The sequence below is a fragment of the Dermacentor variabilis genome, chromosome 7 (genome assembly GCF_050947875.1).
Source record: "Dermacentor variabilis isolate Ectoservices chromosome 7, ASM5094787v1, whole genome shotgun sequence".
Lineage (NCBI taxonomy): Eukaryota > Metazoa > Arthropoda > Arachnida > Ixodida > Ixodidae > Dermacentor > Dermacentor variabilis.
Window position 1 is genome coordinate 141,502,052 of NC_134574.1, and position 25,939 is coordinate 141,527,990.

General features: G+C 43.9%; 1 protein-coding gene across 1 annotated transcript in view; it reads right to left on the bottom strand.

Moving 5' to 3' along the window:
• LOC142588869 (uncharacterized) overlaps positions 1-25,939 on the bottom strand; it is a 371,216-nt gene that overhangs the window by 225,870 nt on the left and 119,407 nt on the right. The window contains exons 12-33 of the mRNA XM_075700688.1: positions 25,110-25,233; positions 24,530-24,735; positions 23,034-23,189; positions 21,980-22,141; positions 20,870-20,992; positions 19,895-20,095; positions 19,068-19,217; positions 18,210-18,362; positions 16,826-16,960; positions 15,833-15,994; positions 14,565-14,764; positions 13,756-13,867; positions 12,939-13,163; positions 12,432-12,533; positions 11,558-11,734; positions 10,575-10,721; positions 8,969-9,283; positions 7,927-8,238; positions 6,705-6,842; positions 4,562-4,723; positions 3,540-3,653; positions 1,145-1,351 (exon numbers count right to left, since the gene is read on the bottom strand). Coding sequence (XP_075556803.1) covers positions 1,145-1,351; positions 3,540-3,653; positions 4,562-4,723; positions 6,705-6,842; positions 7,927-8,238; positions 8,969-9,283; positions 10,575-10,721; positions 11,558-11,734; positions 12,432-12,533; positions 12,939-13,163; positions 13,756-13,867; positions 14,565-14,764; positions 15,833-15,994; positions 16,826-16,960; positions 18,210-18,362; positions 19,068-19,217; positions 19,895-20,095; positions 20,870-20,992; positions 21,980-22,141; positions 23,034-23,189; positions 24,530-24,735; positions 25,110-25,233 — 3,783 coding nt within the window. The remainder of the gene's footprint in view (positions 1-1,144; positions 1,352-3,539; positions 3,654-4,561; positions 4,724-6,704; positions 6,843-7,926; positions 8,239-8,968; positions 9,284-10,574; positions 10,722-11,557; positions 11,735-12,431; positions 12,534-12,938; positions 13,164-13,755; positions 13,868-14,564; positions 14,765-15,832; positions 15,995-16,825; positions 16,961-18,209; positions 18,363-19,067; positions 19,218-19,894; positions 20,096-20,869; positions 20,993-21,979; positions 22,142-23,033; positions 23,190-24,529; positions 24,736-25,109; positions 25,234-25,939) is intronic.

Sequence of the window (25,939 nt, forward strand, 5' to 3'; positions counted from 1 at the left end):
AGTTGAAGCGCAAGTTACAGATGGTCTAGAAAGATTGATACAAGCATTGTGTTCCTGTACACCTTGCTTGGGCTGTTTCCTATACATAGCAACAGGTCTGCTCAAATATGGCTGCCAGTTGCCACATGTAGACAAAATATTAAATTGCGCATCGCAAATGCATCATCTGATAGCCTGATGAACATTTATTCAATAAAGTTATCAGTGGGTGCTTATAATGATTGCTCAGTCTGACAGCTTTACATATATCTTATTAAGCAGATTTGCCTAATTTCAATACAGTTCAATTTCATTACAACAAAGTTTTAGCGACACGAAAATGCTCTTGTTACATCAGATATTTGTTATAAGCCTATAGTTACTGCACAATGATGTCAGCAAGAAATATTTTAGCTTTACTTCATTATATTTAATAGCTAATTGTATCCAAATAAGTTATATTGAGATTCAACTCTATATAATTTCAACCTGTCATATATAGTTGGAATCATGTCACAGTATTGCTTTCTTTTTTTGCTATGCAGCGGACCTATCACCAGCATAACAGTTTCATCTGCCAGCTACAACAGAGCTGCGACTGTTCTCTGAAGCTTCAATTGTTCTGCTATACCATGGGAATGACCGGTAGTATACATGGATTTATGTCATCTTCATGCTTGCGTATTCAGATGTTTTTGTGGCTTTATTTATTATGCTTTATCTGCTTTTATTGACCTAAATTTCCAAGCAATCATGTTTTTGTAAATGCCGAAGGCAATCAGGCTCTGGATATACGAATAATCATAGCGAATTATTGCACTTATAATGCAACACGTTGTTGAACACAATCAACTTGCAAAACCACAAAGTCGTTTGACAGAAGGACGAAGTTTAGGCAAATCTACGTAGTAATATCCGCCATTCCCATAATCACTAAACCATTACGCTTGAAGCTCTCATAGACAACTAGCGTCAGAGCTCTCTCTAGTGGTTGTTGTGGGAGCCTCTATGGTAGCAACCAACAATGCAGTGTATTTGCAGCAGCTGTCATTGTCATAGTGTAAGCAGCAAAGTCAAGCAGAAAAGTATTCCGAGACTGTTTAGGGGCCCTCCAATCAGCCCTTTCGCTTTCGATTCGAACAAAGCTGAAGCCGCGTGCCCTCACCTGCACTTTGCGTAGCTGCCCTTCCAGTTGGCCCATGTTGATATCGCTGGCCTCCTCGGCCTCCTGCCTCAGCTGGTTGAGCACCGCGTGGCATAGCTCTACACGTCGCATTAGCTCCTCCCGCTCCGACAGTTGAGAAGTCAGCTGACTCACCAGTTGGCGCACTGTGGTCGCCAGGTCGTTGGCACGCTTCCGCAGCTCAGAAACCTGCGTGCGGCGCAGCAGGTGGTGGGGAATACGTTGTGACGAGCTAGTTTGTGGGACATCGGAGAAAATTGCTTGCACTAATTTACAACAGGGAAATGTGAGGAATAATGAAAATTAGTGTAAGTAACTTTTGCTGCAACATTTGTCATTGCGCACATGAATGTGTGCACATTAGTGATGCAAAAATATTGGTAAATTGACTATCAATACTATCAATGTTATTTTAACTATGAAAAGTGTAAAAAATGAGGCTGATCCCGCTTTCATAGGAATCGGTCGAACACGAAAGTGAAATGTGTCTTCACAGAAGCTGTTGCATGTTTATTGTATGTGAAGAATTAAGTTGTAAATCCACGTAGTACAAACGTTAGCGACACCCTACCACTGCACAGGGATCCTCGATGACTGCCCCACAAGTGAAAGTTGCTGAACGACTCGCAACCAGGAAACATCCCCTGGAGACACTGAACTGCACGTGCCAGAGCCCTACGCAAATTCACCATAAACCACAGGTGTTTGTAAACCGTACGTGCTAAATTGAACAGGTTGTTAGTAAATCGCTTCGTGAACTCACAGTTCGCTGCTGTGAAAGGCGCACAATTTGCGGGTCGGTGACCGTATTGCAGGTTTGCTTGGCGTGCAGCATTTTGCTGGTGAGCAGTGTCCTGCTGCCGAGTCGCTTCAGCGAAGGTACAAGCATTTTGGTCCAGCTCCATATTGGGCTGCGATGTGCTCGGCTTCAGGAATGTGAGTGGCAGAGTTCACAATGTGCGCCACAAATGCGCGAGGGTGTTCTGCTACGTGCTGGTGTGTCTTTTACCGGACCAAAGCGAGATTCGCCCATTGACATCGTTGCCTTTCTGCGCCACTAAGTGCAGCAGTTTTCGTAGTTGGCGCCATCGCAAGCGAAGCAGTAGGTGGCGTGTAAGCACTACTGATGCATGTTGAAGTTGCACTACATAGGTGACGAGGCGTCATGGCCTAGTCTGATGCGAAAGACAAGCCATGTGCGGAAACTGCGTCGTCACCTCAGTAGAAGGCCTACGCTGCCTACACCATGCAACACCGCACTGGAGCCTCCGCCGCGCTGAGGCTACCGAAGTGCTCCCTGTTGGCGCTGGTTAGTTTCATGTTGCAGTACTTTGCGCCTAACCGCTCCTAGATGGCGGCACCATCCCTGTCAAGAGAGCATATATAATAAGTTCGTGCCGATGTCACATCAGTTACAGGAAGTTGGTGGTACTTAGGGTACAGTGAATGCATTGAATACAAATCATCTCCCGTTGAAAATGTATATTTTCGGCCTGCCCCAGGAAGATTTTAATGTGAAAAATATAGCTCAGAATTGAATTATTACAGTACTTGCCCGATTCTAATGCAACTCTTTTTCTTTTGCAGGAATATTCACCCGTAAATTGCTTGGACGGTGCAAACCAATACAAAACCAAAACGATGTTTGTAACAGTTTATTGTCAGAGCCAGCCCAGCCAGTGTCATCACCATTGTCATCGTTACTCACGTAACGAATGAACAGAGGGACGGACGAAGGGAGGGACGGACGGACATATTTCCTCGTTGGGTAGGCACAGATATTCATTTAAAAGTTCTCGTATAGCATGACGATGATGACGCACTGCTCTGAATCTGATTACAAAAGCACATTTAAAAGAAAAACTATTTCACATATTCAGCTAGCAGCAAGAAGTCGCGTCACCTGTCCTTGGCGTTCCAGAAAATCACATGCGTTGCAGGACGAACTACCAGAGTGGTTAGTCTATGCACAGGGCACCATCCCGTTATCTATTGTTGTGGAGTTATTTGATAAATTCAGAATATAAAATGCACTGTGGACACTATGGAAGACGAAATGCTGTGGTCAAATAAACTAAATGCTGCCAAAGAATCAGCGATGTGCTTAATGTGTTTTTTTCTGCCTTTTGTTTAATTCGACCCACCTGTTTTCAGCCCGCCTGTTAATTCAACTGATTTCGTCAGCCTCATCAGGGTCAAATTAATGGAAGTCAACTGTACTGAATAAACCAGCGTAATACAAATCTCCCGCCTCAGAGGAAAAAGCTTGCTCCAGGTTGATCAGTAGAATTCAGATTAGGTGAATTAGACATATACTAGTAGGATATGCTCGTTCTTGAAAGACGCTACAAAGGCAACAGAACATCTTCGTGCTCACCTGAGCATGCAGGGCTGACAATGCAGTGTGGGACAAACCAGGCCCAAGCTGTTCAATGCTGCTCTGCAACTCACTCAGGGTTTGCTGTTTGCGGGTCACTTCGTTGGCAAGGTTCTGTGAAAAAAAAATAAAAAAAAAACACCAATAAGGCCTCTGTTCCTTTGAAGCACCACTGAAGGCAAAGACTTAAGCTATGTTTGCAGATTTTACCCACAGTGGAAAAGTAGGACCATGTGATGGCCATACTTTCATAACATGTGGAGCAAAATCTTTGAATGAAAAACTGATAAGAGAAACATATCCGGAGACTTGTCTGCATAAAAACCACACCCATAACATCAAAAGATGAAAGAAAAATTTTTCTGTAACGCGGCAACAAACTTGCCCAGTGAAGCAGTAGTCATTATGCTGATATCACCATGTTTCATAGTTGTCAGTGTTATCCATGTCAACTTACACCAGTATGTACACACTAGTTTTCATGGTGTTAAGAAAAGCAAGTTTGTTTTCTTGAAGGAACCTTCACCTAAAAAAACTTTCTTAGCTTTCGTATGTGCGATGAGTGTGCCCCAACTTTTCAAGCACCTCTTGAAAAGAATGCTGAAGCTATTATGTGAGTCTACATGATACTCAAAAACAAAAGAAATCACAAAGTGACAAAGCCAAACTGGCTTCTTTAAATTTAACCACAGTGTTACTTCTGTAATGCACAGGGTGTGCCAGTATGAAAGAGAACACGAGATTTCCATATAAAGGCACATATCTTTCTCGTTTCTGCACAAAAGTAAAGAAAAAAAAGTTCCATCCAGGGGATACGTCACGTGAACTGAATAATAAGTAGCATTCACTCAAAACAGGCATCACTTTATGAAGATGGACAAAATGTTCCCTTTCATAGTGACACAGTATAAGCCACAGTGCACGTCTCTTTCTGTGTCAGCAGGCCCAGCACACAGTTGTTGACGCCAGGCATAGAGACCCGAAACAACATAAATAAAGTGGCTCACTGCACCACAACTCACCCTGAGCGACTCCTTCTGCTTCTCCATTTCAGGGGGCGTGGTCCCTTTCAGCGGTTCTTCCATCTCCCGCTCTTTCTCGGTCACCCAGGTGACGACTTCTTCTACTCGCGTCACGATGACTTTCCACTTCTCGCCCGTGTTGCCGAGCGATTCCAGCCAAGCCTAAAGCAAGAAAAAAGAAAGTCGGCAGAATTCAGTGATTCCTTCGGCTCTGAACTCGTTTACTGCGACAGCGGCAGTTTCTTGCCGCCAAATCACTATGTTCTCGAGAACAGCTTCCTCTTTGCAAAGCTCACAGCATTATTTTCATTTACTACCGTATTGCCCATTGCGGCCTCCAAAATGTGCATGACGATGCCACTACTCCCTGAGCCTGTACGTGGCACAAAACCTCGCCTGGAATACAATGTGCCTAAGCTGTACGATAATGCAGCAGTTAGTGTGCCCAGCTCTCAACTGCACATTGCTGCAAGGATAGAAGTTTGAATCACAGCTGCGCTGGTGTGCAAAGTTTTGTTCTTAGATAAGGAAGTGGCTTGACGACAATGAAACTTACAACGACAATTGACAATGGTGACGATGGCCATCGTCATCAGTTAACAGAAAGGATGAATAGAGGGAGACAGAAAACCAAGCTTGAAGCTTTTAAGAACTCTCTCAGTAAAAGCGGTAGACATGTTAACAGTGCCACATAAAATACACTAAGCAAGGCCATCCAGAACTTAGATGCCATGAGAAAGCCAGGTTTAAGCTAGATGAAATTTTATATAAGTACCGGCAACTCTCGTTACAATAGACCCTGATAATCCGACAAAAAACGTCCGTTTTATCCGAAGTCCATAATATTCGTGACGCCTCACTTCCCAAACTTTCGTCACGATGTCTAATAACTTTATTGCAAAGAGTGAGTGACGAACGTCCAAAGTAAAGAACAAACACAAAAAAGTCACAGTTTTGCCCAAAAGGCGAAGCATCGATTGCGATAGTAAAATAAGCAAGATAAGCACGGCAGCAGCAGCGCGTGAATTGACCTCCTTGCTTCAATGCGAACTACCCGTCGAAAGCACAACACATACGAAGCTACTGGCACTGGGCGCACTTTGTCCACATCGCAGATCACTTTCAAGATACGGTGCCTGCGCGGTCACGCCGTTAACAGCAGCCACCGGAGTAGAACCTTCCGCCTCTTTCCCTCGCCTCCCTCCCGTGTCTCACGGCACGCTTCCACCCCATTTTCCTCCCTCCCTTGTGTGCAAGATCATCCGCGATCACCAGCTGACCCTCGCAAGTCAGCTGCTAGCCCTTGTCAACATGGCACAAGTCCGTTTAATATGCCTGATAAATTGCCACTAATTTCATCCGCTGTAGCCGATAGTCCGTTGTAGCACGGTCCATTAAAAGCAAGCTTTTTCGCATTAATAAAATAGGTAGAACAAACTAAGCCTGAAATATGGTCCGTTACATCCGAAAGTCTGCTGTATGTGGGTCCATTGTAACGAGTGTAGACTGTACTATCATGTACAGTTTTCTTTCACTGCTGTTTGCACTAAAAGATAGCAACATATCGGCCAATGTTGCATACTGGCATAACAACAGTATACGATTCGTAACATGCTAATAAATTGCATACAGAGTACTTTTACTTGCAGATATGAGGGAGGGGGCGGCATTCAATAAGTGTCCACCTAGTGGACTGTCCATTTCGGCTGCCACTGATTTGCTGGAACTGAGCCAGCAAGAAGGAATCTGACTGCAAGCACCTGTTTCCTTCTCGCTGGTATCCCAGCCCTGCCAATCAGCACTTCAGCAGCAGCCTAAATGGATATATCCACTAGGTGGACATTCACAGTCCCCCAGTTGACTGCCAGTGACTGCATACGAACACAGACAGATGAATTCACGGTTAGAAAATTTCATGTATCTCACCTGCAGTATCTATGCAACAGCATATGTGTGCATCAAAGTGCATCAAAACCATAACAGCAAAAGAAAAATGTATTAAATCAAAAGGAAAAAGAAAGGAGAGATCTGACTACTTGCATAGACAGTGCTGTTGGAAATAGTACAAGAATTTTCTTTCTCTGGTGACTGCTGATATACACAGACAGAAGGTGTCACGGTTAGAAAATTTCATGCATCTCACCTCCAAGATGTTCTTGATTTGTTTCCAGCGCTCCATGATTTCAGCCAAGGTGCGCTGCAGGTCTGGTTCATCTGATCCCGCCTCGGCGGCCAGTTCATAGAGGGCATCGATCTTCTTTTTTGTGACTTCGTAAAGTTTCTGAAGGAAGGCAACGGTGTAGAGGATGCCTCATACACAATGCACAATGCTTACGCAAGGTTTATGCAGGCTCCAACACGGCTGAATAGCATGACATCGCAACAGCTGCCATTTGAATAACGGCCGCTGAGAAAGCCCCAGCTACTGCAGATCACAAATTTGTTTTTGTTGTTAACATCACAAATGAACAACTACTACCTGTCAGAATTCGTGGCTGCCCACGAAAGGAGCAAGAGAACCGTTAGGCGGCTGCATAACATAGCCAGTGCTATGCTACATGCACCAAATAATCCTATCATTTTTTTCAGTTCTCTGAGTTCTATGCTACTCCAGTGATTTTTCTGAATCCTGTCAGTTGCTTCAAACAACGGCAACAAGAAGTGGAGATGGATGGGGCATAACTCGTCACATACGAGTTGTTAGCCAATTAACCTCACTGCAAGGCAAAGGTTGCTGCCAACATCTCCTTTCTTGGGTTAACGTCACCTACCTTAACATGAATTTCTTGATCCCCCTGCTCTATCCAGTACTCTTCTGCTTCTGAGATATACAACCCCACTATTGTCATTAACTTTATTAGTTTCATAGACCACTTTAGAACACTGCACGCTTCACACTTCCTGTTCAAGTCTACTTCTTCCTCGTATATTCAACAAGAAATTTACCCTCGTTCTCTTATTTCTGGTCTACATTTTCTAGTTCTAGTGCTGTCTACATCTCAATGTCTTTCCTCTCATTTCTCTTTCCATCCCATTCACTGTGCTATTTCCTGACTGTTTCCTGCCTTTTCTGTTAGCTGCATAGTTTCAGCCACTTACTTATGCACCGGCAAATCTTGCATAATGTATAAAAACGCAGCAGAGCAAGAACCGCTCCAGTTCTGATCCACCGCCAGCTACTGCGCTTGTGATGGCCGTCGCTGCCTCACTAGTCTTTTTCTTTGCAAGCACAAGTTTGCTCAATGAGGTGTCTTTTTCAATATTGATTCAGTTACCTTTGCCATCGCCTGATCGCCCCCCCATGTGATAACACACACAGAGGAGAGACAGAATAGATGGGAGAAAAATATGTGCATGTCTCTCACCCGGAGTTGCTCCTGCTTGGCGGCGAGCTGCTCGAGTGAGTCCGGCGTGGGCAGGCCCTGGTCCAGGTTGGCCTCCGTGTCCTCGAGCTCCTTGCGCTCGTGCGTGGTGCGCTCGCGGAGCACCTCGATGCGGATCTGCCGGTCGCTGAGCTCCTGCTTCATCTCCTTGCCCTCCTGGTCGAGCTCCTTGAGTTGCGAATGCAGCGACGTGGCCATCTGGGCCAGCTCCGGCCGCTGACCCTGCAGCTCCTGCGTCTCCTTCTCCAGCTGCTCCAGGACCTCGCGCTTGGCCTCAATCTCCTTGCTCAGGTCCTGAGCGAGACGATGCATTTTCAAAGCGTTACAGTTGAACCTCACTGTAGTGAAGCCGCGTCTGACATGAAAATACATTTGTTACACACCGATAACGTTAGGAAACAGTTTAGATTTACTTTGTTATAGTATCTGCTAATTCATTACATCTCTGTTTGTTATGTCGAGGTTTAGTTCTAGTAAGAAAGCACTGGAAGCATTAAGAATGGGGCTTGTTCGTAATGCATTATGGATATCCGAAAAGCACAAAAACAGCTTTTCATACGCGATCAAAATGCATGAAAATGGTATATATTTGTGTTCTTTCCAGAATAAATCATTTTCTAGAAGTTAGCACTGTGTTCGTGTGTTTCGTCATGTTCACCCATAATTTAGTTGTTAGTATATCCACAAAGCACTGCATAATTTTTCAGCACGCAGACAATGTGCTGAAGAGTCCCGCACTTTTGATTCTCAAAAATCTACGGAATTCGCTGTCAAATTCTTCATCTCATTTCTACACGGAAACAAGCTTACTCTCATATTCCACTGACAAAGATTACATTTCCGTTGCTGCGCAAAGTCTGTTCTGCCTGTTCTTCCAAAAATTGTAAGAGGTGGTAAAAACAGAAAAGAGCATTCACATGTAAGCTGGTGCTGTTAATCCGGTGATCCTAGCTTACCCAGAACGCTAGTACTGTCTCAAAAGCACAGCAGCAGGCAGCATGAAACCAGAGCAAAACTGACGCACCTGGACTTCCTCCAGCTGCTCAGGTACCGGGCCATCGGTGGCCGCTGTCAGCTTGTCCTGAGCCGTGTCCAGCCACTGGCTGAGGCGGGACAGGCGGTCGGACAGGTCGGTGCCCTTGGTGGCTGCTGTCTCCAGCCGATGTACTGTCTCGTGCACCGTGGTCAGGATGGTAGTTGTCTTGCGCTCCGTCTTGTCCAGCTCGGCACGCAGCAGGGTCTCCCTCTGGGGGCCCAGCTGTGCAGACAGCTCGTCGGCCAGAGCTCGCAGCCGGGAAAGCATGCTGTCCATCGACTCCTGCAGTTTCTTGGCGGCTTCCTGCAGCAGTGCCAGCACGCCCGCATGTGAGGAAGTTTGTATCAATAAAAGGCTGTGGCAACATGATATGATAAAGATACGGCGATGCTTTCATGGGGACATACGTGACGCTTTCATGATGACACTGGTGACGTTTTCATGACGACAAGCGCGATTCTTCGTGATGACATGCATGACGCTTTCATGATAGCTTACATGATGATTTTGTGATAACATACATGATGCTTTTGTGATGACATACATAATGTTATCGCGAGGACATATGTAATAATTTCATGATGACACACATGACGCTTCTGTGATGGCATACGCGATGGTTTCAATATAACACACAGCATTGATGATAACGTACCTGATGCTTTTTTGTTGGCATACATGCTGGTATCGTAATGAATACATGATGCTTCTGCGATGATATCTGGAATGCTTTTATAATATATAATATAATATATTATAATATATAACGATAGTTTCATGATGACATATGTGATGCTTTTGTGATGACCTGATGACGTAACACTTTAATGATGACGCACCAGCAGTCCCAAATCCCAACCTTGAAAGATTCAACAACTGTGTGGGTACAATGACAGTGTTTTGCAATTTCCAGTCTAAGAATTCACCTCACTTTACATTCTAAACTGTATTGCAGTTACGAGTGAATAATTACTATATTTTTGAATAAAATTAGCTCAATCACCATGAACTTAGGATATAAAAAAGAGGTAACTCCAGACTTCTGGTGGTATTCTGTAAGTGGGCTTCCCCGCACAACTAGGAGTAAAAGAGGTGCAACATTGGCACAAGTGTCGAGGGGGCTGACATTTTTGTCAGGCTGAGCCACTCCAGGCGGAGTCACATGATAAACTGCACCACTTTCATCTTTGTGAGCCTTTCATTGCAGTGTCCACAGATAGAATCAGGCTATTTTTGGTATAAAAGTTTCACATGTCTTTCTTCTTCCTTGAAATCTGAAAAAGCTGGCTTACGCCTTATGTTTACATAAGTGCACTAAATACAACACCGTCATTCATCTAAGATTTCAGCTGCTTCACATAAAGCTCTAAAGGCTGATGATATTGTAAAGCACCTCTAATGAGAGGACTGCATGGATAATGCGTAATCAACTTATGTTGCATATGTCATTCTGAGAGTAACTAGGCACAGCACATTAGCTCTTTGAGCTTCACCTGCATGCCCTACATAATTTCCTAACATTGTCATTAAGCATGACATGACTAACATGTTCAAACTTCTTTCCAACGGTATGTTTCTTTTTCTCCCGACTGACCTGCTTCTCCTTAATGCACTGTTCCAGCTTCTTCTGCTCCATGTCAGCCAGGAGTCCGATGTTGAACAGCTCCTGCTCAGCCTGAGCCAGAAGCCGCAGAATGTCTTGCCGAAGCTTCTCAAACTCCTGCCAACGCTGGCTGTCCTTCTGCATGTCGCAAATCAATTTCGGTGTCAAACAACTTTTCCTTTATCTTGATCACGGTTCAAAAAAAGAGTAAGCACAGAGTTTCTTGCAGTACTACCTAGAAAAAACCCTTGTGCCACTGTCTCTATGAGTTTCTTAAAGGGCACCGTGACGCTGTGCGAATGTTAAGGTATAGAAGGTTTCATCTGTCTTGAACTTGGTTAGGCCTAAACCATTGCCGTGGCTGTGCAAATAACACTTCCTTAGAATTCGGCCTTCATAGTAAGTCTTGATTCTCCCGTGCTATGTCTCATGTTTACGTTTGCTTGCTTACACTGCAACAATGAAGCAATGAAAATGGAGTTGTATGAATAAAACCGATGCACAACAAACAGTGCAAAAGAGTTGAACCTCAATATAACAAATTATTAGGTATAATCAAGTAAGTCTAAAATATTTCTTGCCGATATCACCGGGTAACGAATGTATGCCTATAATGAATATTGAATATAGCGAAGGTATTTTCATGCTAGATGCGACCTTGTTAGACAAGGTTCTACTCTAACTGTGCGCACAAGTGTGAGTATTTATTTATCCCGTAATTATGCAACAATTACACGATTTTACATACTTTTACAATGCTACAGACACAAACCATCTTGTGAGAGGAAACACCACCCCAGACAATTCTTTTAAGTGTTCTGGCTCTCCGAGAAAGATGCAAATTCAAATCCCCTGCTGTCCCAACTTTCTCATACGTGCAATGGCACCGCAATGTCACTTGTCTCTCAAGGTATACTGCAGGAAACACTATGGATGTGAGCATATATTAAGCAGATTTTCACAGCAGGACTTACTGTCATACGGTCAAGTTTTTCTATCGCTTCGTGGTACACCTGGGACCATTCTTCTTCCAGCTTCTTCACGTCACTAGACACGAATTCTGGGGCACCCTTCACAGTTTGCAGGTCTTTTCCCGACTTGATGCTTTCCAGGACACTTCCCTGACGCTTTTCAAGCTCCTCCACCACTTCCTAAACAGAAAAAATAAAAGCAGCAAAAGCAGATTCTTGTTAGTCATCATTCAAACTGCACCTGGCTTAGCTAAGTGATAGGATATAAAAATAAAATCTCTGCGGAGAGTTTCAGCCATTGATATCTTTGTAGGTATGATTAAAGTTTGTCGGACTAAGTCTTGGACAATATGTTGCTGCAAAGCATGCCATTAAGCCACGCTTAATGGTGGCTGGGTGGAAACAAAAGCAACACTGATAAACGGCCCATCGCATCTACGCCACACAGGCTAGACTAATGCCACAATGTTTCTAGGACCTTAACCTTGGCATATAGCGGGCAAAAGTTCAAGACATGCCACTAGTAATCATCAATAGGCACATGTTATGTAAAATTACTTCAGCTTACTGCAGAAATGCATCTTTCAGGTGCAAGCCACAAATGCTAAAACTGGGAGCAGGAGTGCGCATTTGATGGCAAAATGAGTTGTGAGAGCGCACAAGTCCGCAAGTGGCATTAAGTTCAAATGTCATAGGTATGTTCATATGGTATCATGCAAATGGCATTAAACTTGAAGGCATTAAGCTGTTAATGTAACCACTTGTGCCTCTGTGGCTGAGGTACTAGATCATGTACTTCGAATGCTCAACCTTTTCGTTGGATGTCTTAGCTATGAGTGATTTTCTTGCTCTGTTACAAGAAAGGAAATAAACTCGCCTTTTGTTTCTGCACCATCTGCTCCAGCTTCTCTGGACTGTCAAGAGGAATTTCTTCAGGGATCGCCTTGGACTCTCGAACCTCTCTCAGCCAGCGTGTGACCTGTTACGTACCACAACAGTACCACATATGACAAAAGAAAACTAAGCACCACTTCTGCGGTCTTTAGACCAGACCAGAATTTTTTGTGAGGACACAGTCACTACAGCTTGTCGTGAAAAAAATTCTACAGCAGACGGCTATTGATTACGCAGATATTTTTGTCTGCTTGTGACGGTATCTTGTTAGAGGCATATGAGGATGGCAAACGCAGCTGGGAGACACCTTCACAATATGGGTAGCACATGGAGACAGTGCTGCTTGTGTCATTTGTACAGCATATCAGGACATTTCATGGTGATGTCTTCGCTACTGCTTACTAATATAAAGAAAATTGGTTTAACTATGCACATCCTAGTGTCCGCTTGTAACGGTACCTCACGAGAGGCGCACAAGGACTATACACACCTGGGTGACTTCCTCTCGGTACAGGTAGCACTTGGAGACGGTTTCGGAAACGATCGTAGTGGTCTCCATCACGGGCAAGAGGGCACCGTAACGGGCCACCAAGCCAGCCAGCCGCTCCTTCTCCTTCTTGGCTTCCTCAGGCTCCATCCCAGGCACCAGAGACTCCAGCCGCTGGTTCAGCCAGTCCAGGTCACCCCGGCGAGCGTCGACTGTCTCGCAGATGTCCTTGCGTGACAAGGAGAAAGCAATTGACGGTCAAGCTCAAGACGAAGATCAGCCTTCGTTCGAAACACCAGACACTGTAACTTATTAGGCAGTAACCTAAGTGAACAAGTGCATAACGGAAGTTAAACAAGGGGTGCTGCTGGAACCAACAATTCGACAAGGAGAAAAGCCTTCATTGGGTAGCAAAGAAACGTCAGTACGTTGGTTTACAACCACATGTTCAACCACTGTTATTGACTTCAAGCTTCCATCTTCCGGTGAACTTTGGCCTTGCTAAGTGTAAAATGTATACAATTATTGTGCAAAGATTTGAGTCACGCAGACAGATGAATTTTTTGCGCCACACACAACTCTTCAAATACCACTTTTAAGAAGCAACTATTGACCGAAGCCGCCACTATCATTCCTTAAATCGAAATTCCACTCCCTACAGCCTGTATAATTTAGCTTACTCTCTTAAATGCAATGAATTTCATTCAAATCAGTTGAGCAGTTGTCTAATTAGAGAATTTCTGCTTTTCATGAGCATTTGAATAGGGAAATCAGAGTTGGCCCTGGGGCAAAATCTCCTTTTGAAATGAGTGGAACTTACCAAGAACTCGGTTCTCTGTGTTTCATAGGCGGAAGCTGAGCTGGTATCGCTCTGCATAAGTTGCTCAATTCGTTGATCCACTTGGTCCATCCAGGTAAGGATTCCGTTAAACCTGCACATCGATATTGGCTACAGACCCTCTTCATAAATGGCAAGGGAGCTTTCCTGGAATGCCGCGTGCCCAAAACAAGGCAGTCAAGATGTTGTCTATCTGGCATGTATCTCCGACGCTAGTGAGATTTTCTTGTTCATACGTTTTGAAAAAACTGCGAGAAAAAACGTACCACCCGAAGTCGCATGAGTGTGTGTATAAACTGCTTGGCACGCAGTAGTATACCTGCATTTAAGACTAGTTTTGGGCATCCATGCAAAGTTGCCAACTTATCGTTTCTGTAAAGGCTATATTAAGACTAAACGTTGCAAACTATATCGTGGAACAGAAACATTGCCAAGTGTGGTCACAGGCGCCATGGTTACCAATGTTTGTGATCACGATGATTGATTTCTCCCTGTGTGTCTTTACTCAAGCTAACAGTGTTGATCAGAATAAGCTATTTGTCCTGTGCAGAACAAAAGTTTTAGCTGGCAGCCAGCCCTCAGGTGGTCTTCCCGCTTACATGTGTCTTCAGTATGGAACCTAACCAGCTAGCCTATGATAACACTTCATTAAAACGTCCACACTCATTCATAGCTGTAAACTGATAGCCCCCCGCGCAAGATGTTCAACATCCTAGCTAGTGATGCGCTTCTCAAGATACCGTTACCTAGGAACAGCAATGACAAATCAACAAATGTGCCAGAAGACTCACTTCTTGGAGTACTCGACCCACTCATCCTTGGGCACTTGAAGGATGCGGTTGGTAGTGACAATGCGCTCGTGCAGCACCCGGAAGCGGCTCTGGCAGTCGGACAGGGGCGCCTGATGGCTGGGGCACGACTGTGCCAGCTGTTGCATCTCTTCTAGGCAGTCCTGCAGCGTGCCCATCTCCCGGGACTTGTTGAAGTACTCCTGCACACACGCACCGCGCAAGAATCCTTTAGACGCAGTATGAACCATCACAGCCCTTTCGGGAGAGAAGTAAGACCTAAGGGGCTGATAGACCATATTTCTACCAAGTTATATCTCTAAGTACATCAGGCCATACTTTAGTCTGCAACTCTACATTCTTCCTTGCTTACAACAAAACTTGGAAGTGTTACAGAAAAATGGTAACCAATTACAATTACAATTACTTCTTTCAAAAATGTGATTACAGTGTGACCAATTACTGCCTCACACAAATAATTGAGCAATTATTAAAAAGCAATTGATTACTTTTAGGTTGATTTCTCGCCAACATTTATTAACACTGCACAAATACTGTAAATAGAATGAGCTGGGCCGGCTCTTGCATTGCGTCCTCTGCTGCTTTTCATACATTGTTTATCCTCACTAAGGATTACATTTCAATATATGCGTCAGTCATCTTCCTTTCTTTTTGTTATGACATCTACAGCAACCCCGAAAAACTCGCTCGATGTGCCCTCCGGAGAGAAGGACAGTGTTGTGAAGTACAAATGCCTTGTGCACAAGATTGTGGTTGCTCAATGCAATGCTCACACATTGCCTGGCATCGACATCTGAAGTGGCATTCGCTATTTAGCCATGGCATTGCCGATTCAATTCGTTGGCCAACATCTGCCTCCCTTTGGTCATTCATGAACTATTACGACTTTATGATCCATTGTCCCGCCTATGGAACCCTAACGACCTTGATCTACTGACACTGCCTACGTACTCTTCACAACCTTATGGTTTACTGCTTCTGTTCTACTTACGATATATTGTGCATATGTATGTGCGTGTGTGTTTAAACACCACTCTTACTTAGCCATTCTTGGTGTCTTTGTTGCATTAACAACCCTTGCAAGGGTACATGCTATGCATTAATGTTAATACCTGCGTCTCCGATTATAACACCACCTACAGGATCAGTCCAACAGGAGTTTTTGCATCGACATCCCCAACGAAAGCTGGTGACTGTCATGCATGATGTCATCATATGAAAACAAGACAGCCACAAAAACCACGACTCACTTCATGACGTGTCAAAATGACACGAAGGTTTCCGCCCTTGTCAATGAGCTTCTTCTCTTCGTCCAGCTCCTTGCTGAGGGTCTCTAGGTTTCGGTCAAATGATTCCCGGAGTTCCGAGAACAGCTCGTCATCGTTGAGCCGAGGCAGCTTCTGTTGTACAGCCTGTGAGACAACGAACGGGAAGACAGCATGGAGGATTACAGGCCAACCGCACTGCTGCTTGCAGATGTCATCCAAACATGAAGGCATCGAAAAAAAAACTGAGTTTCCTTGTGCTGCCCAAGTGCACAGGCTCATGTTTGAGACCTGCACTGCATACATCGTGAATGCAATTGCAAAGCTCACTTCTTGATTCTGGTCTGCATGTTTACGCTACGAGAAAATGTGGCATCTTTCATGACTTTGGCATTAAAGAAGCTGTGCATATGTGTATTGTCAAAGAAACACGGAAAAGTGAGAAACATGGCTGTTGCTTTTATAACATTCTGAGATGGATCGAAAACTATGCCCAACTTAATGGATTGGCAGGCAAAATGAAGTGGTTCGCAGTTACCTAAATGGCTCGAAGTTGAAAATGAAAGATATCAATCTCTCCACAGTTTGACCATGCAGCCCGCAGAGTACTTCAAAGCACTGTGTCAAGCAGACCTACTAAGAAGGACTATAACTCTGAATTTTTCGCACTGGATATGCTTGCATTCATTTTTCTTGCAGATCCTTTTGGAGCTGACAGTACCAACAAGACATCGTTAAGCAACAACAGCAACATTAATGATGCCGACAACAACTGATCATTTGCATTTTTCAAATCATGATCTTATCAAAGGCCTAACGAACAGGGTGGCCAAAGAGTGGTACTACGTACTACTGCAACAGCCCAAAGTGGTGAAGAAATTCAAAATTTTTAATAACCACAAGTAATTTCCATAGTCTCTTTCCATAATGTGGTATTAGGACAAAGCAAAAGAAAAAAGAAAAAGAGGGCGCAACTACCTTCCATTTTTCCTTGATGTGCTGAACCCTGGCCTCGATAGGTGGGTGGTCTTCAGGAGGCAAAGTGGCAAGCACATCTTTGCTTGTCTGGATCACCCGAAGCAAAATGTGTTCGTAGGGCTTGCTGAAGAAGGCCTGCGTTTGAGTGAAGAGGAGATTCGCTGTCGTCTAACGTTGTATATTTACCCCATTAAAGATATGCGGATTCAACATGCTGTGAGAATCGGTTTAAGCGATGCTTTCATTGCTACTTATGAAGAATGTCATTCTTCGCAACTGTTAAAACTGTTAAGCGACCATTTGCAAATATAGAGCACATGAACAAATTGCGAGACATTTTCACCGGGAAACGCCTCGCTCAACACAAACTTCACTTGATGATGCGCATCCTACGCATGAGTATGAAGGAAGAATGGTGGGAAGAGTATGTTCAGCGACCACATAAGAATTTGGTTACGAACTTCACCCACAAAACCACACCCCTCTTGGCTTCTGTGCCTCCACACATCAAGACATAGTCCTTGCGAGACGAAAACGGTCATCTGCATAGTGACACCACAGGAATGAGCAAATGTCTGGCACATCTATTAACCATCTCTTTGAGATGGACAGTGGTGTATTTGCCACTGAATTGCTAAGTTGTCACCAACTATATCACAGTCATCATCATCAACAGCAGTTTATTTTATGTCCACCTACGATACAGTACTGTAAGGTATGTATAGTAGTATGTATATGGTATGACAGAGTAAACTAAAACTTTCCACTGCTGCTTGGACTGCGATTACTTTCTTTCACCACGATGCTGCATAGAGGAGTTACAAAACCATCATCACGTCACAGTGTGGTCAGCATCGAATGTCAGCCAGAGAACCACCTTCTTCTCTGGTTGACATTTGATACCAACCACACTCTAAACACTTCTAAAAGATCGTAGGGCATCACGAGAGCCAACACAGGGAACAAACGTTGAATATAGCGGAGTCTATAGAAGTACTAAGCTCGGATATAGTGAAGTGTTTGAAAGGACTCTGATGTAGCAAAGGAATCGCACGAGATTTAGTGAAGCATTTTTAATGCCTAGGGCAGATTCTGGGCAGTGGCAAACTAGACCACTAGGACTTCCTAAGGGTGCGAGAGCTTTTTAAACAGCTTCACTGTCTTTGATGCAAGAGCTGCGCAGACGTGCACACACCTGCAAAGGTCCCTTTTCTTTTAAATGAAGCAAAGCACATTTGTCGTCATTCTTTTCTTATGTTCACGCTGCTTTGCATGCTTTAACGTTTCTCTCACATGTTCTGCTTTCCTCACTTGTCTGAACCGCAGAAAGATTTCTCACTAGGCTGAAAAGTTGCAACCGATTCCAAAGTCTACCGGGCCTCACCCTGGCAGCTTCAGGATCCCTCTTGTCAGAGACATGCATCTCTGCTTTGCTGAGCCAGTCCAGTGCTTTCTTTTCGGCGTCATTGATGTTCTCCCACCTGTTGGCTGCCTCTTGCAGAGCGCGCTCCCACTGCTCGGCCAATGACGAACAGTTCTGCAGTGAGGTACAAAAGAACACAAAGTAATACACATTATTAGAGTTTTAACATAGCGTAGGTGTATAATGGAACACCAAAAGGCACATTTGGGAATGAAATACATGTAGGTACTGGTGCACCATTGCATGTACGTATCTGAGAACATAAGGTAGTCATATACTGGAATATTACAAGATGAAGTCACGAACATAGCTTAAACATGTACTCAAATACTGTATGATTTATTTGGGAACATGTCGTAGATACACTGAAATACCAAAATATGTTATTTGTGAACATAATACAAACGTGCGCTGGAATACTGGCACATGTACCCAGGAACACAGCATAGATGCGTACTTGAATACCAAATGTGTATTGAGGAACAAAATGCCACCATCCCAGCAGATGTATTCTGGAACATACTGTGGCCATACATGGCAGCACAGAAAGGCCTACTTGGGAACACAGTATAGACAATACTGCATACCAAAACATCACCACTCGAACTTATTCAATTGCACCCAAATGTAATCTATCTTGTAACAGCTGCCACAAACAGGGATTAATCTACGGCAAAGTGAGCAAGACAAACAAAATGTTTTAGTGCAAGCCATTATGTTATACTGAATATCTGTAGTAACCATATCACTTGTAATGAGATTACACTGCGGTGCTGTATCCATCAGTCACATAGTATGAATAAATGACCTACAACATACCTGGAAACGATCATTGAGCTGGGCCATCCTGGCATCCACTCTGGACGTGTCCAGACCCGGGCAGGCCCCGACTTCCTCCCTTAGCTCCCGATGTGTCTTGTTTTTTGTTGTCAGGAGCGCTTTCATGGGAGCCAGTTGAGAGAAGAATGCCTGTAGACATGCAGAACAATGCGTCACTTCATTTTCACCCTTCTGTTACATGGCATTCTGTCAACCCAAATGCCCAGTCAGAACCACGTGATTCAAGTTCGTCGCTAAGGCTAAAAAGACTCACAGGTTCTTGTGCTACAACTGAGAAACTGTAATGCAAATATCGTAATAGTAACCTATCATTCCATAATTATCCACCCACATCATATTATTTGAACTCCATTTATACATAGTAGTGCAGTGGAAAGCATTGTACATTCAAATTGCATCCCACCTATTGCGCCTCCGAGGATCTACCTCCCTACATCGGTGAAGGCCATGTTTCAATCTGCATAATCAAAACCCTTGTGAGGTCGTATATTGTGCACCGGTATGAGGATCAGCGCACACGTGCCTTTGATTACAGTGTCTTGGGGATCGGCTTATTAGGAATTTCGCAACACCAAGAATGAATGCTGGTGGCTACCCTTTAGAATGCTATGGCATTGAAATTCTGGGAGATCTGTGCAAATTACAGTGCAGGTTTGCATGTGTTGGTTTGTGTGTGTGAACACGCTTGGGTGCATGTGCATGTATCTGTCTATACATCTCTCTTTTCTTGAGTGCATCTAGCATTGCTTTAGCAGCCTCTACGAGGACACTACCAATTAATAGAGGTCTAGAGGACAGCTCCGTACCTTGTGCTTCTCAAGCTGCTCCAGCACCAGTGTCTGCGTGTTCGGCACAGCGTAAGTAGCAATGGCATCCTCCGCCTTGTCGAGCCAGCGATCCAGACGATCCAGGTCGCCGTCCAGGGCACGGACCAGGGACGTCACTTGGGTCACAGTGCAAAGCCGCTGAGAGCAACGTGCTTCCATGCGAACCTGGTTTTCTTTTTCCTACGGAAGAGAGAAAACACGCACGAGACAAAAGTGACACACGGAGCACCACGAGGCATGGGCTACAACGTTTTCAATTTCTTAAAGCCTAGAAGAGCTTCCTGCTGGGCTACTCGGCGAACTACATAGATGCCCCATGTTCTTGTGCTGCAAAATGTGACTACTTACACAATATTAGCGGGTAATTGAACAGCGCTTTAGACAGGATGAAGTAAAAATGAATCACATAACACTTTCACTTTGTCCTGTCTGAAGTGTTGTTCGATTACCCTTTAAGAATGCACCAACCAGCCCCGTTCAGCACACTCTTGTTGACAACCTATATAGAACAGAAGTGAAAGGACATAGAAGAAACAGGAGTAGGCTGTAATGTCTACTCTCATCCCAAGCACTCTTAATGGACTTCCAACTGAAAAATAAATTTAACTTCATATGACCATTTATTAATCGACTATTGCGGTGAAAAAGAAATTGAGGTAAGCAATTTGACACCTTCTGTTGAAAGTCTTTCTTATGGTGATACTCTGGCAAACAGCATAACATTCCCATGAACAGAAAGAAAATATGCCATAATTTCCTAATCCTTGTGGCATCGCAGACAAAGCCTCATGTTATTTTCAAATTAAATGACATCGAAAAGAAGAGCATGCACTGCATTCTGAAGACTTTTGGCGTTGCAATGGGGGAGGAATAAAAAAAAAATCTGGGGTTCAGACAAAAATTAATAAAAAAAAACTCCACCAAAATACACAGGGAATGCAAGCAGCCACAAACCTTCTTCATGTCTGCCATCATCTTGTCAACTTCTGTACGACTTAGGTCTCGAACCAGAACCTGAGCTGTTCTGGACAGGGCTTTGTACTGCGACCGCTGTTCTTCCATCGTGTTCTGGAACCTCTGTGATGTTGGGAACAGAGAACAGATCACCGACGTTAAAAATCTGACAAGTCTGAGAGAACACTGGTACTAGAGAATTTGCTGCCAAACTGCACCTATATAATCATGCTGAAGACTTGAAACAATTTGTTCGCCTCTAGGTTCTTTTATCTTAAAACTTCGAACTTAATTCATAGTGCAGACATTGTGAGAATTTTGTTTCAAAGGAAAAGAATGTCTCACGTCTCACTTGAACTGAATGCTTTGCTTATTTTGATTTGTTTATTGTGACAACCACAATGGAAAGTTAAACCGCTGACGAAAACTATTTGACAGAGACAAATGTGTCATATTTTGTAGGCGTCAATGTTTCAACTGGAGTCCTGATGTCTTCTCACTGAGATAAGTCCCCACTGATCGAGCAAGTCCTGAAGACAAGACTCTTTTCACCAATTAAATTCAGTCAGCAGACAAGAGAAAACTTTTTTGAGAGAGGTCTTGTCGATGATACTTGTCTCAACAGGCAACTCTTGTCTTGTCAACAGAACTAGCCTGTCAAGAACTTGTCTGTATGTCTGTCAGTAGAACAGATCCAGTCAGCAGACAAGACAAGAGGAACTGTACTATCCTGTTGCTCAACAACCCCTGGTATTAGACTGAAGCAACCCCTGTCCTTGATCCCCCACAGTTCCGGAATACAAGTTGTTATCTTCCAAATACTGCTTCATCTATGTCAGCATAAAATGAAGATTGCCGAGAAAGAGCAGCACTGCAAAAGGCCATTCTGTGCATCCAAATGCATAAGTGTTCAGAGCACAGTATAGTAAAAAAAAAAAAATTTCTTGCATATAAAATGTTCTCCCTCAAATTGCAAAATGTAGTAGAGACATCTGCGAATTACCACTGTATCGCACATTTATATGCCATGCTGAGTGGTGCAGTGACGAAGAAATTGAACTTTTTGCCGAAATCTGTATTCCGAAAACTTTCGCTGCCCACTGCACATACCTTCAGGTCCTCAGCGTGCTGTTCCAGGGAAGGCACATCACAAGGCACGTGGGCAGTGAGGAGGTGGTCTGCCTGCTGCAGCCAGTGCTTGAGGTTGTCCAGGCCTGTCTGGAACTGCTGCGTTGCCCGCAGTGATTCACCGCTGCTCAGGAAGGGGTGCATCTGCATTGCAAAGATGCACACAAATCGTGTCAAACATTGTAGTTCATGGCCGGCCATAAGCCATGGCCATAAACCATGGCCATGGCCATTGGTTTACAGTGACATAACCATGCCATAAGAACGTTAAAAAGTGCAATCTGGACACGGACAAGAAAAGCTACATATACATGTGTGCATATGTGCCTTTTCTCATCCGTGTCCAGTTCGCGCTTTTTAACGTTCTTATGAATTACCAACATGTTAGGATTACCAGCTAAGTAAAACCTACACTGCTTACATACGAATGGCTTGGATTTAAATCTGACTTCGGCTAGCTACCTAGCGCATAATGGCAATCACGATGCGAGTGAGGTTGGGACAGTTTTTCAGGAGATTTATGGCCACGTTCAGTCAATCAGGAGGATTGGTCAGATTTTGCTAGTCACCAGGACAGATGGGGAGAGTTGGCAGGCATGTATAATGCTATTTGACATGACATCTACGTAGCAACACAGCAGCAAACCACTAGTTTTGTCTTCCATGGATAATTTTCAACTATTACAGTGCTCGTGTTTGTGGACGGTAATATTTCTCGCAGGAAGAAACTCAGGACATGGAATTGCCAATCGGTCCCTATTTGTAATCCTCGTCACTGGCCAAAGCGTGCAGTCATTACAACAGTGTCTGGTGTGTGCTGATAAGCCTTTAGTTTGGCTCCCAGTGGTGAAGAATGTTTCTAAAGCCGTCATAAATCTCTCACTTCAAGAACAGCGACAAGTAACGCTAACATGGTTAGTGTACGTGAAGTTCAACGCACTCCTTTCTTTAAGTGTCATAAGCATGTGAAAAGCTTCAATGTAATGCTTGACCACTATCTACACTACACACAGCTGACGTCTTGGGCAGCAGGTACCTGTGGATATAGCGAGTCCCATCGCTGCTTGATGGAATGAACTTGGGCTCTGATAGTTGACGCAATGTCATCTCTGCAGGTTGCAGCAAGGTAGTCTCCAGACTCGACGACATTCTTCTTCTTTTCGTTCCAAGAAGGAAGATCCTGGAAGAACTCCTGGAAGACAAACAGCGAAGGATTAATGACCCCACTCATATGACTGTTGTTCCGGAACATAAACACACAGCCTGTATGTTCTCAAACACAGCAAGTGACTCACAGTAAATGTCAGCTTAAGCCAAAATGGTTAAGCAAAACCTAATGTAAAATTTTAAAAAAAGTTGAGCCATTGTGCCCATATGTGTCTATTCAAAAAACATGATTGAACTTTTCGATGTCACAGGCAAGGCCTGCCTGTCATAACAACTTCAATGCGAAACTGTTGTACAGAATCATTAATTTTTGTTTAAGTCTTACAGTCATGACCATAAGTTCTTAAACGCTTATCACATGGAAGAACTTGTGACTGAAATTGTCAGTGCAATTTTGCTTGTTGCCCTTGTTAACTGCGAGCATTGGTTCATCTCTGAATGACACTGCGCGTGCTTTGGTGAGCGCCTGAGTTCTCTCACCACGTATATCAGTGCAACTCTTTTATTACTTCCAGCATGAGAGAGGCCGATTTCAAGTTTCTACATGTTTCCCAAAGTAAATACATAATGCGCAGTGTGCTAAACTTGAAACACCAGAGGAACCACCTGTGGTGACAAGCTTTTGCGGGCACTAACGCATCGTCACTCATGAGGCCTCATGCCAAAGCAAACTAATGATATTCAATGACATAGTTCACTTCATTGCCAACCACAGCAAATAAAGTGCCCAGAAAGCCTGTAAAGAACAGTTTCCACATTATTTTTCAGTCGAAAACTGCTACCACGGTCTATATATATCTTAATTACTAACTGATATTAAGAAGGGACAGGAAAATAGGCATTCAAAAATAGGCAACAGCTAATGTTTCAAATGAATAGTGAATGTGACAACGAAAGCCTTCACTCACATGTGTTTCCACCAGCAAATTCTGATTGACTGATTGATTGATTGATTGATTGATTGATTGATTGATTGATTGATTGATTGATTGATTGATTGATTGATTGATTGATTGATTGATTGAAACAAACACTTAGGTCTTAAGAGGCACTGTAGTGGAGGGTTACAGATTAATTTTGACCACCTGAGGTTCTTTAATGTGCATCTAAGTCTAAGTAAACAAGTGCTTTTGCATTTAACACACACTGAAATGCAGATGCCATGGCCAGGAATCGAACCTACAACCTTGTGCTCAGTAGCAGGATGCCACAGCCACTGAGCCAACATGGCGCCATCCAGCAAACTCAAATGCAATATATTTCTTGGCTGAAAGACCCCTAACTACTGATAGATCAGAGAGGCAGTGATAAGGTTCAATCATGAAAGATTAACAAAATTTCAAAAAAGATTTACAAAGGCGTTACCTGTTTCTGAGGAAGACTGGACTGGAGTGCAATTTCGGCCTGATCCAGCCACTGAACGACAGGTCTGTAGAGGGCGTCGTACTTCTGCCACTGAACCACGACCTCGCTGAGAATGTTGCCGGAGGTGCGTAGGCGGGCTGATAGCTTGGTCCAGTGGTCGTGAATGTCACTCAAGAACCTGGCCTGGTCGTCGACCTCTTGAAATCCTGAAATAAAGCAGTTTGCGACACCGTTACGAGATGACACAACACTGAATGCTTTCTGCAGTTTCTGCATGGCAGAAATCAAGAGCGAAAGTGATGAACACGGTCAGAGAAACAAGCGGTGATGCTTTCTTCCTCGCTAAGTGTCATTCAGTTACATGCAATAAGCATCTGATAGAGTTTCTAGAGCTTCGAAAATATGTGTCAGCACTCTTTTTAAGAGCACCTGTGCCAACGCGTGCCTTTCTTCATCTTAGTCTCCTAGCTGCGTTGAATTTTCAGCACTAACTCATGCTCAACTAGCTCTGTATGCCCTACTAAATTAGTCGCGTTGGTAGTCAGTGGACGAAATGTACAAGAGCGAACGAAGAGCTCACCAAGGGCCGATCCCCTCTGGCACATGTCCAAAGCCTCTTGGAGCTCCCTGAAGAGGCGGTCAAACTGCTGGAACACCTGGTCCCTTTCCAGGAGGTCCCTGTGCCTTCGCAGGAGCTCCTCGACCTGAACCACAAAGCCGCTCAGTTATGGCGACTCCCCACAAGACAAGCAGGAGCACTAACAGTTATTCTTGATGAGCACAATGTGCAACATAGCTGGTACAGGTCCTGTTGCTGTGCCACACAGAGCAATTTGGGCGCTCCTTGAGCAGGCGTGATGCCAGTCAACCTTGTACATGTTACAGAAGTGCCCGATTACAATTATAATTGCTTAACTCAAAAATGAAACTGATTTCACAGGGACCGATTACCGTATTTTCCAGACTGTAGTCAATAAACTATAGAAGTTTAACAGTTAAAATTTTGCCAGGTGTGGGCTATCTATGGCTGCAGGCTATGGACAATTTTATTTTTTAAGATCAAAGGCGTGCTTCCAGAAAACGATGCCAGACTGCACCTGCATGAAAGTCAGTCTAAAAACTGCTGCAACAGAGATGTCGGATTCTGAAGGCGATGAAGACACCGAGGAGTCGCTTGTCAAATCCAACATGCCTAATTTGTTTTGTTCTGACATTTCCGACGAGAGTGATGTTGATGGATTTTAGAGTTGACTCCTTTCATTCAGCATGACAATGACCTAGGATTTTAGTGGTTCACAATATAATTTTTGCTCACCTACTGTACAGTCGTTGCAGACAAGCTAGAAAACCTATTTTCAGTCAAAGTTCGCCCACGCAAACTATACAGCAGGTGTAGCCTATATAAAAAAA